At 40.0% G+C, this 21,116-nt stretch overlaps 2 protein-coding genes across 3 annotated transcripts in view; one reads left to right on the plus strand and one right to left on the minus strand.

The window, feature by feature from the left end:
• Positions 1 to 17,494, minus strand: part of CLEC1A (C-type lectin domain family 1 member A) — a 41,118-nt gene extending 23,624 nt beyond the window's left edge. Inside the window, exons 1-2 of one of the 2 annotated variants that reach the window (XM_055095381.1) lie at positions 16,939 to 17,494; positions 4,604 to 4,726 (exon numbers count right to left, since the gene is read on the minus strand). In XM_055095381.1, the coding sequence (XP_054951356.1) occupies positions 4,604 to 4,718 (115 nt within the window). In that variant the 5' untranslated portion in view covers positions 4,719 to 4,726; positions 16,939 to 17,494. The remainder of the gene's footprint in view (positions 1 to 4,603; positions 4,727 to 16,938) is intronic. The other variant, XM_055095380.1, reaches the window with a different exon arrangement.
• On the plus strand, positions 17,472 to 20,165 carry LOC100975417 (heterogeneous nuclear ribonucleoprotein A/B-like). Its single transcript, XM_034934996.2, has one exon. It carries the CDS (start codon positions 17,472 to 17,474, stop codon positions 18,228 to 18,230), a length of 759 nt encoding a protein of 252 aa, XP_034790887.1. The 3' UTR covers positions 18,231 to 20,165.
• Positions 20,166 to 21,116: the final 951 nt, after the last annotated feature.

Here is a 21,116-nt window from a genome sequence, read left to right on the forward strand (position 1 = left end):
GCTCAAATTTCTTGAGTTACTGAGAAAAATGTCTTATATGAATGTTCTCATCTAGCCTCACAAACACCCCTTATAAGGTAGATATTATTATCTCATTTTACAGGTAGGGAACTGAGGCCTAGCAGGTTTAGACAACTTATTCAGGAACACACAGCTACTATTAGCAATAGTTATTAATGAACTATTAGTAACTCCCCAGGATTGTGTTTCTCCATGTCTTTATATAGAATGATTGGATGGAGAATATTGAAAAAGAGAGAGAGAGAAATAGTTATTAATAGTAACCATAAGTGTGTTCTAGATACACTTTATTTCACTGGAAGCAACCTTTACAAAAATTGAATTACCAAGGAGTCACTTAAGTTGCCTAAGTCACTAAGTTGCACAGAGCTACCCAAGCTGACTGATTCCAGAGCTGGACATTTTCAATCATCTTCCTATCCTCCCAACACATCTCAGATCAATATTTATACATGGCAGTGCATCTGGAATCATAGAATGACAGCAGCTTGCAACTTTTCCCTTCCACATTATGAAATGTCCACTCTACCAGCAAGATGAATTCTGAAAGCATAAATTTAATCATACTTCCTCTCTTCCATAGGAAGAAGTTTTCCAAGGCTCTTTCTGTTTTAGTCAGTTTCTTAGTGTGCTGTATCAGGCTCCTCCTAATAGGATCCCATTATACTTCTTAGCCTCATGGGTCCAGATCATGTCACTTCCTCTGGGAACTCGCAAAACTAAACTCAATCAGTAACTCATTCATTCCTATATTGCTTCTGCGGCCTCCAACATTGATTTAATAGCACTAAATGACATTTACTACAACTATTGATTTAGAGTATTCCTTCCACTTCTCTAAGCACCTGAAAAAGAGGCTCCTCTAGTACATCCCATAATGTCTTGTCATTAGTAGGTTTGATTTAAAGAGTTGTTGAATCAGTTAACAGCGATTTATGTCATGACTGTGATGAGGGATTTATGCTGTAATTGAGGAAATAAAACTAAAACGCTGGGAAATTCAATAGTACTGTAATTAATGTGAACAAGGGAAAAGAGGAACTTGAATTTATTATTAAATTTTTTTAAATTATTTAACCAAAGTAATTTTTCATATTCTTTTGATAGGATAAAATTTAGTCTCTGGCAGGAATCTCAGCCTGTCAGTTATTTCATCCTCTCTCCTCTTACTGTACTGTTAATGTGAAGTTCTCTCCCTGAACTTATTTTCAATCTACAATTGAGTTAGAATTTCCCACATCTTAAAAAATCATTCTTAAAATCTGTCACCCAATGCTGTAATACCTCAGCAATAACCCATTTTATCTTCAAAAAAAGAGAGAGAAAGAAAAAGAGAAAATGACTTAAATTGTTTATTTTATTATGTAACCATCAGTTCCTTTTCAAACCACTGCTGTCAAAACTAAATATTTTCCTCCTTATTGATAAATTGTTAAATAATCATTTTAGTCTTCCTTTCGCTTAAACTCTCTGCAGTATTTGTTATTTGTTGTTTTTAAAACTCACAGTCATTATCATTGACTTTTCCAATACTCTTGAATTTATTGTCCTTCCATTATTCTAATTTTCCATTACTCTTGAATTTATTGTCTCTTGATGCCCTTGTTGTCTCTCTCCAAGACTCCTGCTTCTACCACTCTCTGCTATTCATCCCTAGTAGCTCCTTTTGGAATCTTTCATTCTTCTTGCTCCTCAGGTGTTGATATTCCCTCAGATTATCTCCTTGACACTCTCTTCTGTTCATTCATGTTTTCATTTTACATTCCCTCCCTCAGTGATCTCATTCACTCTCATACATTTTAGTTACTATCCATTTATTTGACTTAATGACTTAGGTACCTCATTTACTTTATTTATTTAATTACTATGCCAGTAATTCCCACATGTCTATGTAGCCCAACCCACATCCTGCATATACGGGTGTCTTTGGACAGCTCCAAATGCATGTCCCTCCTTCTGCAGACCCCTTAAACTCAAACTCAATTCATCATCTTTCCTGTCCCTTCTATAGTTTCTGTCTCAGTTAACAGCAGCACCATCCACATTACATCAAACAGAACCTAGTCAACCTACCACCGAAGTCCCTTTCCTTGTCTCCTCACATGTAACCAATCACCGATTATCTAAACTCCATCACCTCGACATCTTTCATATCTGATTCTTTTTCCTCATTTTTACTATACTGCCTCAGTTCAGGTTCTTCTACCCTTGTACTGGACTAGTGGAAAAATTTGGTATCGGCACATGCAGTTTCATATACCTTCAACCTATCCTTTCCATTGCAGCCAGGAAGGTCTTCCCAAAATGCAAAATTCTGTTTCTCCCTATCTAAATCCTGCATTGACTTCATTTTAACTATTGAATAGAATTAAAATAGATCAGCATGCCCTAAAATCCCTCCTTAACTTGCCAGACTTACCCCTTTGCTAAGTTTCCCTCCTCCAACTCTACACCTACGCCATACATATTGCTTATAGTTCTCTAAAAATACAAAGCTACTGAAAACCTTCATGACTTTCCCTTCATATGTCTCTCTGTCTATAGTGTCCCCAGCCTCTCAAACACCCTCACTCCCGATTCCTTATTATGTGGAAGATGTTAAAATTAACTCAACTCCACAGTTGCTCCTTCTGTTAAGCCTTTCCTGAACTCCTCTACTTAATTAGGTAAAAATTAAGCCGAGAGCTTGGTTAAGCTCTCGGCTGTACTGTACATGCTTCTGCCATAACACCTTATTATACTTACTCCTTAGTTGAGAATTGTATTAGACTTTCAATTTCCTTATGAACAGGGACCATATCACATTGGACATTATATCCTCAGTACTAGGATAACATGACCCCAAACATAAGTTTGTGAAAAATGTATGAGGTTGTTGTTTTTCATTTTCACTATCTTAATTGTTTGGCATTTTTACTATCTTAATTGTTTGGCATTTTTAAACACAAACATAGTTGTTACGTCAATTGTTATTGACAAAAGTCTAGAAATTAAATGAATGTGTGTGTGATTTATTTTTATTAATTCTAAAAAATAAAAGTTGCCAGCTCTTAATGGTATCACATCATTATGTTGAATCTGAATCCTCCACATTGCCGAAAATTTCTGAGTGATTTCTGCTGTTATTTTTATCAGCAAAGGTATATCAGATATGTTTATCTAAGAAATAATTATACTTCTATGATGGTATTCCCCTAAATGTTTGTATTACCATAAAAAGATGAAAACAAGATTTCATATATGTTGCCTAAGATAACTATTTACAGATGATTTCTTCCAAGACAATTCTTTATAATCTCCACTTCTACTGTTTCAATATCCATTTCTTACAAAGAAGCTCCCAGATGTTGCAGCTAGTGTTTTATCTTGCTCCACCTCCCTCTCCACCCTTCAACCTCAGCAGAACTTATTTGTACATGCTGTTCTTAATTATGCTGATCTCTAGTCCTTGACAGAGTTCCTGGCTCCAGTCAAAGGTGGAAAATGAAGTTATATACAAGCTACTCAAAACCACAGCCGTAAAAATGGACTCTTCATAAGTTTTTTTGGAGGAAAACGCTTTGTATCCTATTACACATATCCTGTGGCTACAGAAGCTGACATCCCTACTTTTGTCACTTAGCTTCATTTCAAAGAGGTTGGAAATCCCCATTGTCCCTTAACAGCTTACTGGGTAGTTTAGTTAAAAAAAAGAAAAAAAAAAAAAGCCATATTAGTAGGTTTCAGGTGGAGGGTCATTTAATAAATAGAAATAAATAGAAAGTGAATGGAGGGTTTAGTAGGAGAAAGGAAGGAAAACTAAAAGTTATTTGATAAAGAAATAAGGAACAGGATAGTTTTTTTTTTAAAGGTATATCCAGATTTACAAAGGTGAAGAAAACAATGATATAATCAGAAGGGAAAGGACATATTAAAACACAGGCACTGAATGAATGTTAAAATGTGGGATTCCTTTCAACATTCCATTTCTTAAGAACCTAAAGTGTTCCTTTCAGCAATTTTGTGTCAGTCTATATCAGATCAGACAGACATTCAAATATTTTACATAATTTATCATTCTCAGTACTCACAACCACCTTGTAAAGGAAGTTTTATTACTTCTATTTAATATTAATTCAAGTTAATATGAATTAATATACTTAAAGTATTTAAAACACTGCCAGCACATAATGAGCCCTTTATACATGTTTGTGGCCGTTAATATTTTATAAATAAAGAATATGATGCTACCAGGACACTTAAACAACTCATCCAAAGTTACACAGAAGGAAAGTGGCCTACCTGGTTTAGGACCTAGAACCTAGTCCTGTGTAGATTACCATGTGAGTCCTTTTCACTAGAACTGAAGTCATATTTTAGCTTTAGATTGGCTGAGTGGCCCAGGAAATAAAATCCTTCTCTAAGTGTGGGAATTATGGAACTGAATAGAACTGAAAAAAAAAATCACTACTATGTCACAGGGTGAGTAATTGGAAATAAAATTATAAGATGCAAGCTAAATATCTCCATTTCTAGGAGGGATAGATCATCTCACACATTTCACAAGGACTGTGATCTATTTGGACTCCAGGAGACAGGGTACCTGTGCGCCGGGGCTCTGGACGCCGAGTTGTGGCAGAGGCTTGAGAATGCAGGCTCATGGTGGTGTCCCCATCATCATCCAGCATGTCCCTCGTGCTGCTGTACTTGGCCTGCATCTGGATTCCTACAGCGGTGAGAGTGAAATGTGGTCGGATTGCCCTGGGCCGCCGGGCTACTGTGAGCTAGTTCAGGAAGCAAGGCACTAAAAGGCATTCCTAATGTTCTTTCCCAGAGAGGAGCAGGGGAAGTCTCTGACTGCAATTCCTGACTGGACAGGCCCAGCCCCTCTCCTGTGAGCTTGTACTCTGAATGCCAAATCAGTCAGGCTGAGGGGAAATAGCATGTGTTTTCTGTTTAGGCAGTCTCTGTCTAAACAGTTGTCAAAAAGTTGGCCTTTCTCGGGTCTTTTTTGTTTACCTGTTTGCATTTCTCATGTAACTTCACTGTAAAGAACGCAAGAACTTACAATAGCACGGTGTAGCACTGTGGTTCCTTCAGAGTCTGCAGAATAATAATAACTTGGAAGGACACACATCCCTGTTTCTTACCCATCCTTTAGGGAGTCACTTAGTTTAACCTCTCTGTGCCTTTGTGAAAAGAGAAGAGATTATAGGACCTAGCCCCTTCCTTTCTCCAAGAACAGAGTAGTGGTCTTTCTTATAGTATCTGAACTTGATTCGACATTTTATAGCACATTTGGTACATTATGATCACGAGGAATTATACAATTTACTGGAAGTAAAAACTTTTAAAACTATTACTAACCACCATGTGGTTTGGGGAAGCCAGTTCATTTGTGCCTAAATCTCCTAAACTGAGAAGAAAATGTTTTAGGTAATGTGAAAAAATTCTTCCTGAATCAGTACATTAGAATTATATTCCCATCTTAGTCTGTTTGTGCTGACCTACAACAGGATACCTGAGACCAGATAAATTATAAGCAATAGAAATGTATTTCTCAGCATTCCAGAAGGTGGGAAATCTAAGATCAAGGCACTGGCAGGTTTGGATGTCAGGTGAGAGCTGCACTCTCTGTAGAGGAGGAAGGCTATTCTCACGTGGCAGAAAGCAGAAGGTCAAGCCAGCCAAATGCTACATGTAGCCTCTTTTATAAAGGCCTTAATACCATCCTCAAGAGAGAAGACTTCAAGGACTAATCATCTCTTAAAGGCCCCACCTCTCTCAATACTACCACACTGGCAACACCTGAATTCTGCAGGAAACACATTCAAACCATAACAAGACAGGTATCAGTAACAACCTTGTGCCTTTGGGAGGACAATTAACAATTTGCATCTACATTTCCTAAACTGAAAGACAAGAAGATTGTTTTAGATAATGTCTAAAAGTTCTTCCTGAATCTGTACAATAAACTTATGTTACTCTACCAAAACTTTTCCAGATGTTAGGTGATAGGTGGGCAAAATCAAGCATGCTAAATATAAAGGAGTGTCAGAATGCTCCAGTTGGGGTAGCCAGACCATATAAAAGATCTATGAGGAAGTGCACATTGTGGATTCACATGTGTTTCAAGCTGTGTGTTGTTCATCAAATTATTCTAAATTTTTTAAAAATTGGAATTTTTTTTTTTTAGATGGCAGATTGGAGGCAGTGTTAGCATGACTCTACCACTTGGAAGGACAAAATAGTGAGTAAAAAATTCTCACTGTGGGCCAGCCATGGTGGTCATGCCTTTAATCCCAGCACTTTGGGAGGCCGAGGTGGGTGGATCACCTGAGGTCAGGAGTTCGAGACCAGCCTGACCAACATGGCAAAACCCTGTTTCTACTGAAAATATGAAAATTAGCCGGGCGTGGTGGCGGGTGCCTATAATACCAGCTACTGGGGAGGCTGAGGTAGGAGAATCACTTGAATCCGGGAGGTGGAGGTTGCAGTGAGCCAAGATCACACCACTGCACTCCAGCCTGGGCAACAGAGCGAGACTCCATCTGAAAAAAAAAAAAAAAAAAAAAAAACCTTCTCACTGTGAACTCTTTTCCCAAGAAGCAACACAGGAACTGAACAGGAAAACTGAAAGAATCCACAGACTCTTTGAAAGAAGCAGCAGGTTACACCTACACCATGAGCTAGGTGAAAAACTGTAAGCTCCCAGGGTGTGTGAGGTGAAGAGACTGGCTCCAGGATACATACCCCCACAGGGGAACCTGAAAGTCCATGCCATGGGGGAAGGCCTTAACCTGTCCCAGCACTGGAACCAATTAAAAGAGCAGTGATGAATATAAAAGTAAGAGCAGCAGCAGGAAGAGGCTTGTGTGCATTCCCAGTCTCCAGCATGAACCAAGGGAACCTATTCCTTATGCCTCACAGACCACCCCACGGAACTCAGCCAACTAGCTCAGCCAGGGGTTGCACATTGTAAAAACTCCCAACTGAAATTCACAATATAACCTCAAGTGAAATGAACTCCCTTGGCCAGAACCAGAAAGGTGAGTGGGAAATGTGTTGCAGCCGTGAGTGCAGGATCTGGGTGCCAGCTGTGTGGGTGGAGAGAGAGGGGCATGGCCTGAACGCCAGCAGTTGCTATCACCACGGGAAAAGTTTATGGCCTCAGGCAGTTGTGAGCTCTGAGTGCAGACTGCCTGGAACTTAGCTCACTGCTGCTAGCAGAGTACTGCAGGAGCCAGATCTGCCTTGCCAATTGTGTGACATCTGGGTTAGGCTTACTGCTGCCTACTACTCCCCACTCCATGTGCAACCACATCTCCAAAAGGGGCCGCTGCTTGCCATGCACATGGTGACTCAGAGTGCAGACCCACCTAACACAGCCCTCATCTGGCTTTGCCCCTCCACCCACCGTGGTAGCTTAATACAAAGGATAGAAACCCTGGGGAGATTTATAGCCCCATCCATCACCTGAGAAGCCAGACTACCTACCCTGGGCAACATAAGGCAAGCACAAATCCCACTGCTACTACCACACCTGATACTCTTTTGCAAATGCCACCCAGTAGCTGGGAGCCTACCAACACAGTCCATTGCAGCATCTGTAGGTGGAATAACACTGCACTCAGGAAGGACAAAACTACTGTGTGACCTCAGCTATTACCACTTCCTGCACTACCCTGTCTAACCAGGAGGTCCTGAGTCTATCCACATGACCAGTTTATTACTACCTGAACTAGCATTCAAGAAAGACAACACACTAAAGTTATCTATAATCAAGGAATCTCACAGAGTCTATGTCACGCCTCTGGCACCCCCATCAGACCTGGTGCTGATAACGGCTGCTGGAAAACTGGAGGACAGGTCATATCACTGGGTCCTTAGCAGACACCCCCCAGCACTAGTCTGGAGCCACTGAGTGGCTAGACCCTGAGGAGCAGCAGCACTCATAGTAGTCTGTCTCTCAGGAACTTCCACTCCTAAGGAAAGGGAGAGTGTGCCACATCAAGGGAACACTCTGTGTGAATAAAGAATCCAGATGGCAGGTCTTAAGGATTAGATTGTTCCACTGGTGGGAAGTTTCTTTCAATAGAGGCAGAATTGAAGTGCTGGGCTCAGCAGGGAATGTCTACAGCTGTCCCAACAGTCAGACAGCCCTGGTGCTTATCAAGGATCTTGGAGAAGGGGACTTCTTACCAACCTCGTCCACCACTGCAGACACAGCTGGGTCTTCTCCCACAAGAGCTCAGCATGGGTGCACCCATAGACAGACTTTGTAGAACACTTCAGGGTGACCGCATTCCCACAGGGGAAGCAACCCTCCAGTTTCAGGCTTACATAAGAGGCAGAGTCACAGTTCTCTACTTGGAGCACTAACATTCCAGCAGATGAAAAGAGAGGCCTGTCTGATCTGAATAGCCAGAATATTGGGACAGATGTGAGTCTGGGAGATGGATAGCTTCCCAGCTGACCTGACAGGGGAGCTAAGGTGGCTACCACCCTTCCCCTGATAAGACTTCAGTGTGTCTCCCTGACAGCTCCCCCAGCCCCCTTTGTCAAGGCTGAGACCTCTACCCACCATTGGGTATTGCATTTACCCACCTTCTTTAGTCACAACTGGTTCCTACCTAGGAACACCTCCACCACTGGCCTGAAGCCTGAACCATCAACCCAGTGAATAAAATACTGGAGAAAAGTAAATAAATTTAAAAGTGCATACCACATTGGAATGAGATAAGCTTCCAGAGACGGTAAGTTTGCTTACACATTCAGCACATTACTACTATGTCTAGCATCTGAGAAAGCCATCATACAAAGTTTCTCTATAACCAAGGAAATCATACAGAGTTTTCACCCCTAAAAGCACCAAGAACCAAATTAGGCTATAACAAACTATAAAGTCAAATCCTTAAGAAGGAAAATAAGAAATAAAATCACACAGTCAAATCAAAAATAAATTTAAGAATAATTAGAAGAAATAGTCTACCCAGATGAGGAAGAACCAGAAAAGTAATTCTGTTAATATGATAAAATGGGGTTCTATAACACCTCCCAAAAGATCACATTAGCTCTCAAGCAATGAAGCCAAACTAAGATAAAATCTTAGAAATACCAAATGAAAAATTCAGAATGTTGTATAAGAGCTACTCAGGGAGATACCAGAGAAAGGTGAAAACCAACATAAAGAATTTTTTAAAAAAATTCAGATTATAAATGAAAAATTTTCTAGAGAGCTAAATATCATAAAAAAGGAACGTCTGGAAATGAAAGACACATTTAGGGAATTACAAAATGCAGTGGAAAGTATTAACGATAGACTAGAACAAGTAGAAGAAAGAATTTCAGAATTCAAAGACGAGGCTTTCAAATTAAGCCAATCAGACAAAAATGAAGAAAAAAGAATCAGGTAAATGAAGTCTCCAAGAAATATGATAGTATGTAAAACAGCCAAACCTAAGAATAATTGGTGTTCCTGAGGGAAGAAGAGAAAACAAAAAGTTTGGAAAACTTATTTGAAGGAATAATTGAGGAAAACTTCCCTGGCCTTACTGGAGATTTAGATACCCAAATCTGGGAAGCTCAAAGAACTCCTGAGAAACTCATTGCAAAAAGATCACCACGAAGGCATAGTCGTCAGGCCATCTAAAGTCAACATGTAGAAAAGAAATCTAAGAGCAGTCAGACAAAAAGCATCAGGTCACCTATAAAGGAAAATCTATCAGACTAACAGCAGACTTCTCAACAGAAACCTTATAAGCCCAAAGGAATTGGGACTCTATCTTTAGCTGCCTTAAACAGAGTAACTGTCAGTCAAGAATGTTGTATCCAGCAAAACTAAATGAAAGAGAGATAAAATGAAATGAAAGAGAGATAAAGTCATTTTCAGACAAACAAATGCTGAGAGAATTTGTAGTGCTACCAAACCAGCATTACAAGAAATGTGAAAAGGGCTGGGTGTTTTGGCTGATGCCTGTAATCCCAGCACTTTGGGAGGCCAAGGTAGGAGGATCACAAGGTCAGGAGTTCGAGAGCAGCCTGGCCAATATGGTGAGACCTCATCTCTACTAAAAATACAAAAATAAGCTAGGCCTGGTGGCTCATGCCTATAATCCCAGCACTTTGGGAGGCCAGGGCAGGAGGATCACCTGAGGTCAAGGGTTTGAGACCAACCTGGTCAACATGGTGAAAACCCATTTCTACTAAAAATACAAAATTAGCTGGGCATGGTGGTGGGTGCCTGTAATCCCCACTACTTGGGAGGCTGAGGCAGGAGGATCACTTGAACCCAGGAGGTGGAGGTTGTGGTGAGCCAAGACCATGCCATTGCACTCCAGCCTGGGCAACAAGAGGGAAAACTCCATCTCAAAAAAAAGAAAAAAGAAAATAAAAAATTAGCCAGACATGGTGGTGGGCACCTGTAGTCCCAGCTACTCGGGAGGCTGAGACAGGAGAATTGCTTGAACCAGGGAGCTGGAGGTTGCAGTGAGCCAAGATCACACCACTGCACTCCAGCCTGGGCAACAAAGTGAGACTCCGTCTCAAAAAAAAAAAGAAAAAAGAAATGTGAAAAGGAGTTCTAAATCTTGAAACAAAGCTCAATATGCACCAAAATAGAACCTCTTGAAAGCATAAAACTCGCAAGGCCTATCAGACAACAACACAATGAAAAAAAACAAAGTATCTAGGTAACAATTAATATGAGTACAACAGTACCTCACATCTCAATATTAACATTGAACATAAATGGCCTAAATGCTCCACTTAAAAGAAACTGATTGGCAGAATCAGTTTTAAAAATTACAAACCAAATATCTGCCATCTTCAAAAGACTCATCTAACATGTAAGGACTCATATAAAGTCAAGGTAAAGGGGTAGAAAACAATATTTCATGCAAATGAAAACCAAGTGTGAGCAGGAGTAGCTCAAAATAAAGTCATGGAGGAAGATATACCAAGGAAATGGAAAGCAAAAAAAAAGCAGGGGTTGCAATCCTAGTCTCTGATAAAACAGATTTTAAACCAACAAAGATCAAAAGAGACAAAGAAGGCCATTACATAATGGTAAAGGGATCAATTCAACAAGTAGAGCTAACTATCCTAAATATATATGCACCCAATACAGGAGCACCCAGATTCATAAAGCAAGTCCTTAGAGATGTACAAAGAGACTTAGATTCCCATACAATAATAATGGGAGACTTTAACACACACCCCACTGTCAATATTAGACAGATCAATGAGACCGAAGGTTAACAAGAATATCCAGGAATTGAACTCAGCTCTGCACCAAGCAGACCTAATAGACATCTACAGAACTCTCCATCCCAAATCAACAGAATATACGTTCTTCTCAGCACCACATCGCACTTATTCCAAAATTGACCACATAGTTGGAAGTAAAGCACTCCTCAGCAAATGTAAAAGAATAGAAATCACAATAAACTGTCTGTCAGACCACAGTGCAATCAAATTAGAACTCAGGATTAAGAAACTCACTCAAAACCTCACAACTACATGGAAACTGAAGAACCTGCTCCTGAATGGCTCCTGGGTACATAACGAAATGAAGGCAGAAATAAAGATGTTCTTTGAAACCAATGAGAACAAAGACACAATGTACCAGAATCTCTGGGACACAAAGCAGTGTGTAGAGGGAAATTTATAGCACTAAATGCCCACAAGAGAAAGCAGGAAAGATCTAAAATCGACACCCTAACAACACAATTAAAAGAACTAGAGAAGCAAGAGTAAACACATTCAAAAGCTAGCAGAAGGCAAGAAATAACTAAGATCAGAGCAGAACTGAAGGTGACAGAGACACAAAAAACCCTTCAAAAAATCAATAAATCCAGGAACTGGTTTTTTGAAAAGATCAACAAAATCAATAGACTGCTAGCAAGACTAATAAAGAAGAAAAGAGAGAAGAATCAAATAGATGCAATAAAAAATGATAAAGCGGATATCACCATCGATCCCACTGAAATACAAACTACCATCAGAGAATACTATAAACACCTCTATGCAAACAAACTAGAAAATCTAGAAGAAAGGGATACATTCCTGGACACATACACCCTCCCAAGACTAAACCACGAAGAAATTGAATCTCTGAATAGACCAATAACAGGCTCTGAAATTGAGGCAATAATTAATAGCCCACCAACCAAAAAAGTCCAGGACCAGACGGATTCACAGCTGAATTCTACAAGACGTGCAAAGAGAAGCTGGTACCATTCCTTCTGAAATTATTCCAATCAATAGAAAAAGAGGGAATCCTCCCTAACTCACTTTAGGAGGCCAGCATCATCCTGATGCCAAAGCCTGGCAGAGACTCAACAAAAAAAGAGAATTTTAGACCAATATCCCTGATAAACACTGATGCAAAAATCCTCAATAAAATACTGTCAAACTGAATCCAGCAGCACATCAAAAAGCTTATCCACCACGATTAAGTTGGCTTCATCCCTGGGATGCAAGGCTGGTTCAACATACACAGATCAATAAATATAACCCATCATATAAACAGAACCATCGACAAAAGCCATATGATGATCTCAATAGATGCAGAAAAGGCCTTCAACAAAATTCAACAGCTCTTCATGCTAAAAACTCTCAATAAACTAGATATTGATAGGACGTATCTCAAAATAATAAGAGCTTTTTATGACAAACCCACAGCCAACATCATACTGAGTGGGCAACAACAGGAAGCATTCCCTTTGAAAACTGGCACAAGACAAGGATGCCTTCTCTCACCACTCCTATTCAACATAGTGTTGGAAGTTCTGGCAAGGACAATCAGGCAGGAGAAAGAAATAAAGGGTATTCAATTAGCAAAAGAGGAAGTCAAATTGTCCCTCTTTGCAGATGACATGATTGTATATTTAGAAAACCCCATCGTCTCAGCCCAAAATCTCCTGAAGCTGATAAGCAACTTCAGCAAAGTCTCAGGATACAAAATCAATGTGCAAAAATCAGAAGCATTCCTATACACCAATAACAGACAAACAGAAGCCAAATCATGAGTGAACTCCCATTCACAATTGCTACAAAGAGAATAAAATACCCAGGAATACAACTTACAAGGGATGTGAAGGACCTCTTCAAGGAGAACTACAAACCACTGCTCAATGAAATAAAAGAGGACACAAACAAATGGAAGAACATGCCATGCTCATGGATAGGAAGAATCAATATCATGAAAATGGCCATGCTGCCCAAGGTAATTTATAGATTCAGTGCCATCCCCATCAAGCTACCAATGACTTTCTCCACAGAATTGGAAAAAAACTATTTTAAAGTTCATATGGAACCAAAAAAGAGCCCGCATTGCCTAGTCAATCCTAAGCCAAAAGAACAAAGCTGGAGGCATCATGCTACCTGACTTCAAACTATACTACAAGGCTACAGTAACCAAAACAGCATGGTACTGGTACCAAAACAGAGATATAGACCAATGGAACAGAACAGAGCCCTCAGAAATAACACCACACATCTACAACCATCTGATCTTTGACAAACCTGACAAAAACAAGCAATGGGGAAAGGATTCCCTATTTAATAAATGGTGCTGGGAAAACTGGCTAGTCATACATAGAAAGCTGAAACTGGATCCCTTCCTTATACCTTATACAAAAATTAATTCAAGATGGATTAAAGACTTACATGTTAGACCTAAAGCCATAGAAACCCTAGAAGAAAACCTAGGCAATACCATTCAGGACATAGGCATGGGCAAGGACTTCATGACTAAAACACCAAAAGCAGTGGCAACAAAAGCCAAAATTGACAAACGGGATCAAATTAAACTAAAGAGCTTCTGCACAGCAAAAGAAACTACCATCAGAGTGAGCAGGCAACCTACAGAATGGGAGAAAATTTTTGCAATCTACCCATCTGACAAAGGGCTAATAACCAGAATCTACAAAGAACTTATATTTACAAGAAAAAAACAACCCCATCAAAAAGTGGGCAAAGGATATGAACAGACACTTCTCAAAAGAAGACATTTATGCAGCCAACAGACACATGAAAAAATGCTCATCATCACTGGTCATCAGTGAAATGCAAATCAAAACCACAATGAGATACCATCTCACACCACTTAGAATGGTGATCATTAAAAAATCAGGAAACAACAAATGCTGGAGAGAATGTGGAGAAATAGAAACACTTTTACACTGTTGGTGGGAGTGTAAACTCGTTCAACCATTGTGGAAGACACTGTGGCAATTCCTCAAGGATCTAGAGCCAGAAATACCATTTGACCCAGCACTCTCATTACAATACCCAAAGGATCATAAATCATGCTACTATAAAGACACATGCGCACGTATGTTTATTGTGGCACTATTCACAATAGCAAAGACTTGGAACCAACCCAAATGTCCATCAGTGATAGACTGGATTAAGAAAATGTGGCACACATACACCATGGAACACTAGGCAGCCATAAAAATGGATGAGTTCATGTCCTTTGCAGGGACATGGATGAAGCTGGAAACCATCATTCTGAGCAAACTATCACAAGGACAGAAAACCAAACACCACATGTTCTCACTCGTAGGTGGGAATTGAACAATGAGAACACTTGGACAAAGAGTGGGGAACACCACACACCGAGTCCTGTTGTGGGGCGGGGGGCAGGGGAAGGGATAGCATTGGGAGAAATACCTCATGTAAATGATGGGTTGATGGGTGCAGCAGGCCAGCGTGGCACATGTATACCTACGTAATGAGCCTGCACGTTGTGCACATGTTCCCTAGAACTTAAAGTATAAGAATTTTAAAAAGAGAGAATAATACAATCTATGGAAACAGTGTTAACTGTTTTTTCTAGTTTTGTGTCTTTTGCAAACTTGACATTGTTGATATAGAAATATAGCTTCCCAAGCTGACTGTTATAAGGCAACCATCACACATTTGTATCTGTCAAATTCTGGATTTCTAGGTTTTTGTTTGGTTTTGGTTTGATTGCTTTTTGAAGCAGTCAATATGTTATATAGTAACAAACAAAATATAAATAGTTTATCCTCCAGGGAAAAAAAAGAAATGAGACTGGAAACATTACAATAGATACCACAGAAATACATAAAATCATTTGAGACTACTATGAACACCTTTAAGTACACAAACTAGAAAACCTAGAGGAAATGGATAAATTCCTAGAAAATACAACCCTCCTAGATTAAATCAAGAAGAAATAGAAACCCTAAACAGACCAATAACAAGCAGCAAAACTGAATCTGTAATTTAAAAAAAAAAGCCAACAAAATAAAGCCCAGGACCTGATGAATTTACAGCTGAATTCTATCATTAATTCAAAGAATTGATGCTAATCCTACTGAAACTATTCAGAAACTGAAAAACAGGGAATCCTCCCTAAATGATTCCATGAAGCCAATATCACCCTGATACCCAAACCAGGAACGAATATAATTTTAAAAAGACCAGTACTACAGACCAATATCCCTGATGAACATAGATGTAAAAATCCTTAACAAAATACTAGCTAACTGAATCCAACAGCCAATCAAAAAGATAGTACGATGCTGGGCGCAGTGGCTCATGCCTGTAATCCCAGCACTTTGTGAGGCCGAGACAGGCAGATCACTTGAGGTCAAGAGTTTGAGACCAGCCTAGCCAACACGGCAAAACCCCATCTCTACTAAAAATACAGTAATTAGCCAGGTGTGGTGGCACGTGCCTGTAGTCCCAGCTACTTGGGAGGCTGAGGCAGGAGAATCACTCAAACCCGGGAGGTGGAGGTTGTAGTGAGCTGAGATCATGTCACTGCACTCCAGCCTGGATGACAGAATGAGACTCTGTCTCAAAAAGAAAAAAAAAGAAATATATGAAAAGATAATACATCATGATCAAGTGTGTTTCATCCCAGGGATGCAGGGATGGTTTAACATAAGCAAGCCAGTAAATGTGATACATCACATAATTAGAATTAAAAACAAAAACCATACAATCATCTCAATAGATGCAGAAAAAGCATTGAATAAAATCCTGCATTCCTTTATGATAAAAACCCTCAACAAACTAAGCATAGAAAAGACTTACCTCAAAATAATAAAAGTCACATAGGACAAAGCCACAGCCAACATCATACGGAAGGGGAAAAGTTGAAAGCATTCCTCCTGAGAACTATAACAAGAGAAGGATACCCACTTTCATTATTTCTATTCAGCATGGTACTAGAAGTCCTAGCCAGAGCAATCAGGCTAGAGAAAGAAATAAAAGGCCTCCAAATTGGTAAAGAGGACGTCAAACTGTCACTCTTTGCCAACAATATGACTGTATACTTAGAAAACTCTGAAGACCCCTCTGAAAGACTCCTAGACTTGATAAACAAATTCAGTAAACTCTTAGGTTACAAAATCAATGTACACAATTCAGTAGCACTGCTATACACCAATAACAACCAAGCTGAGAGTCAAATCAATAACTCAACTCTTTCACAACAGCTGCAAAAATAAATACCTAGGAATATACTTAACCGAGGAGGTGAAAGAGCTCCACAAGGAGAACTACAAAACACTGCTGAAAGAAATCATAGATGACACAAATTGAAACACATCCAGTGCTCATGGATTGGAATAAACAATATTGTGAAAATGACCATACTGCCCAAAGTGATCTGCAGCTTCATTGCAATTTCCATCAAAATACCATCATCATTTTTTCACAGAACTAGAAAAAACAATCCTAAAATTCATATGGAACCAAAAAAGAGCTTGGATAGCCAACGCAATCCTAAGCACAAAGCACAAATCTGGAGGCATCACATAATTAGACTTCAAATTTTACTGTAAGTCTATAGTTACCAAAACAGCATGGTACTGCTATAAAAGTAGACACATGAACCAATGGAATAGGAAAAGAGAACTCAGAAATGAAGCCGAATGTCCAGGCAAGATGGCTCACACTTGTAATCCCAACACTTTGGGAGGCCGAAGCAGGCAGATCGCTTGAAGCCAGGAGTTCGAGACCAGCAGGGCCAAGATGGCGAAACCCCTTCTCTACTAAAAATACAAAAATTAGCTGGATGTGGTGGTGCACACCTGTAATCCCAGCTACTCAGGAGGCTGAGGCAGGAGAATCGCTTGAACCTGGGAGGCGGAGGCAGCAGTGAGCTGAAATCGTGTCACTGCACTCCAGCCTGGACAACAGAGCGAGATCCCATCTCCAAAAACAAAACAAAACAAAAACAAAAAACACAACAAAAACAAAAACAGAAAACAAAAAGGAGGCAGCGGCACCGCCCCGGCGGGAGCTGGTTTGTGGGTCGGTGGGTTCCCTGAGGCGGCGGCTGAGGAGGAGGAGTTGCAGTTGAAGCGGCTCCGTCAGCTGGCGGAGGCCAGACCTCAGCAGCGCGAGCTGGAGCACGGCCGAGCCCAAGGCGCTTTCCCCGGCGGGTGGGGACAAGTGGGCGAGTAGCCCCCGCGACTCGGCCTATCATGTCCAGACGCCTGGCGCCAACGAGAACCGAGGCCGCCCCGAGGGCGAGTCGTCGGAGCGACCGCAGCGCCCTCGAGCGGGAATCAAAATCAAAAATCGCCGAGGACGAACAGATCAACGCCAGCAAGAACGAGGAGGACGCAGGAAAAATGCTCGTTGGTGGCCTGAGCTGGGATACCAGCAAAAAAGATTTAAAAGACTATTTCCCTAAATTTGGAGAGGTCATTGACTGTACAATAAAAATGGATCCCAACATTGGACGGGCAAGAGGGTTTGGGTTTATCCTGTTCAAAGATGCAACCAATGTGGAGAAGGTCCTAGACCAGAAGGAGTACAGGCTGGATGTCCGTGTCATTGACCCTAAAAAGGCCATGGCTATGAAGCAGGACCCGGTGAAGAAAATCTTCGTCGAGGGTCTGAATCCTGAAGCCACTGAGGAAAAGATCAGGGAGTACTTTGGCGAGTTTGGGGAGATCGAGGCCATTGAAATTCCAGTGGATCCAAAGTTGAACAAAAGACAAGGTTTTGTGTTTATCACCTTTAAAAAAGAAGAACCTGTGAAGAAAGTTCTGGAGAAAAAGTTCCATACTATCAGTGGAAGTAAGCGTGAGATCACGGTGGCCCAGCCCAAAGAAGTTTATTGGCAGCAGCGGTATGTTTCTGGGGACCGTGGAAACCACAACCGAGGGAACCGAGGCAGCGGAGGTGGTGGCGGAGGTGGAGGTCAGGGCAGTACAAACTACAGCAAGAGCCAGTGACATGGTGGCCATCAGAACACCTACAAGCCATACTGAAGCAGCAGCAGGAGAGACCCACCGACCGCACACATGTTGTGTTTGGATATGGAGTGAACACAATTATGTACCAAATTTAACCTGACAAACTTTCTATGGCTTGCCCCATGTGCATCTTATTTAAAATTTCCCCCATGGAAATCACTCTCTTGTTTACTATTTCCAGAACTCTAGTTATTTAGGCAGCGTATGGTGTCTGAGAGGCCAGAGGGGCATTATGGGCTGATTTTTAGTACCAGGTCCCCCAGAACAAAATGGCAGTCTCTGCTTCCTGCTGCCGCACTCTGCAGCCTGGTCCTGTGGACCCTGGTTGTAAAGAGTAAATTGTATCTCAGGAAACCAGTGTCACCTTTTCATTTTATATTATTTATGTCATACATTTCCTGTAATGGAAGTGTTAATTTTACTGTACTTTTTGGTACCTTTGGGGAATCTAATGTAAGGTATTTTACACGTGTCCTGATTTTGCCACAACCTGGATATTGAAGCTATCCAAGCATTTAAAATAAAAATTTAACCCCCCCCCCACAAAAAAGAAATAAAGCCAAATACTTAACATCCAACTGATCTTTGATGAAGCATACAAAAACATAAACCTATTTAATAAATGGTGCTGAAAAGACTGGCAATCCGCATGCAGAAGAATGAAACTGGATCCCAATCTCTTACCTTATACAAAAATCACTCAAGATGGATCAAAGACTTAAATCTAAGAACTGAAACCATAAAAATCACAGAAGATTACATCAGAAAAACACTTCTGGACATTAGCCTATGCAAAGAATTTATGACTAATACTCCAAAAGCAAATGCAACAAAAATGAAAGTAAATAAATGGAACTTCATGAAACTAAAAAGCTTCTGCACAGCAAAAGAAATAATCAGCAGAGTAAATAGACAACCCACAGAATGAGACAAAATATTTGCAAACATATATGCATCCAATAAAGGACTAATATCCAGAATCTACTAGGATCTCAAACAAATCAGCAAGAAAAAAATAATAATCCCATCAAAAAGTGAGCAAGGGACATACATAGACATTTCTCAAAAGAAGATATACAAACAGCCAACAAACATATGAAACAATGCTCAACATTACTAATTAGCAGGGAAATGCAAATTAAAACCACACAATGAGATACCACCTTACTCCTACAATAATGGCCATTATTAAAAAGTCAAAAAAACAACAGATGTTGGCATGGATATGGTAAAAAGGAAATGCTTATACAATGTAAATTAGTACAACCTCTATGAAAAACAGTATGAAGATTCCTTAAAGAACTAAAAATAGATCTACCATTCAATCCAGCAATCCCGCTGCTGGGTATCTACCCCAAAATAAGTCATTATATATGAAAAAGACACTTGCACGTGTATGATTATAATAGCAGAATTCACAATTGCAAAGATATGGGACCAACCTAAGTGCCCATTAACCAATGAGTGGATAAAGAAAATGTGGTATATGTACACCATGGAATACCACTCAGCCATAAAAAGTAATGAAATAATGTCTTTTGCAGCACCTTGGTTAGAGCTGGAGACTATTATTCTAAGTAACTCAGGAATGGAAAACCAAAACTGTATGCTCTGACTTACAAGTGGAAGCTAAGCTGTAAGTAGGCAAATCCATACAGAGTGATATAATGACTCAAAAGCAGGAGGTGAAAAGGGAGGGGGAGGGATTAAAAAAACTACATATTGGGTACAATGTACACTACTCAGGTGAGTGACAGGCGCATTACAATCAGAATTCAAAACTATATAATTCATCCATGTAACCAAAAACGTCTTGTACCCCAAAATCTATTGAAATAAAAAATACATAAATAAAAATAAAAATATCTTCCTCTTGCACAGTGCCTTGTAAGAAGTAGGAAATCAAAAATTATTTGTTTGTTTGCATTGGGTTGGATATCAGAGAGCCATATAAAAGAGAAGGTAGTCAAAATTGTGAAGATGAAATTATGTAAAGCCCATAATTGAATAAAACAGAGATACAGTGTTAAAAATTACAACAGCTAGGATCAGAAAAAAAGGCACTTAGAAGGTGCCTGTAATTATGATTCTCATAAAATAGCAATTAGAACTATTTCCCAAGCTTCAGTTATTCAAGTATATTCCTAATAATTTTTGATAAACAACCTACATTAACATTTATACTACTTTTCCTTAAAAGCTTATTTTTTTTCAAAAAGAATATTTTTGACTATCAACTGTATGGCAAGTACTATTCTCAGACTGTTGGTCCTCAGACGATATATAAGAAACAGATATATAAGAAAGAGAAAGACAATATACAAGAAAGAGAATAAGTATCATCCTGGTGCAAAAGTAATTGCGGTTTTTGCCATTACTTTTATCCTATATACTTTCAATGGCAAAAACCGCAATTTTGCACCAACCTAATAAGTAAATAGTAGAGTATATTAGACTATAATAAATGCTATGGTAAATAAACAGAGGTAAGGGAGATGAAGAATGTAGGGAAAAAGGGTTGGTAACTTTAAGTAGTTATGTGAGTAAGCGTCATTAAGAAGGTCATGTTTGTGCAGAGATGGAAACGAGGTGAGAGGCCAGGCCCTGCAGCTTTGTCTGGTAAGAATCATTCAGGCCAGGCGCGGTGGCTCACGCCTGTAATCCCAGCACTTTGGGAGGCCCAGGCGGGCGGATCATGAGATCAGGAGATCCAGAACATCCTGGCTAACACAGTGAAACTCCGTCTCTACTAAAAAATACGAAAACAAATTAGCCAAGCGTGATGGCGGGCACCTGTAGTCCCAGCTACTCGGGAGGCTGAGGTAGGAGAATGGCGGGAACCCGGGAGGCGGAGCTTGCGGTGAG

This window comes from Pan paniscus, chromosome 10, assembly GCF_029289425.2.
Source record: "Pan paniscus chromosome 10, NHGRI_mPanPan1-v2.0_pri, whole genome shotgun sequence".
Lineage (NCBI taxonomy): Eukaryota > Metazoa > Chordata > Mammalia > Primates > Hominidae > Pan > Pan paniscus.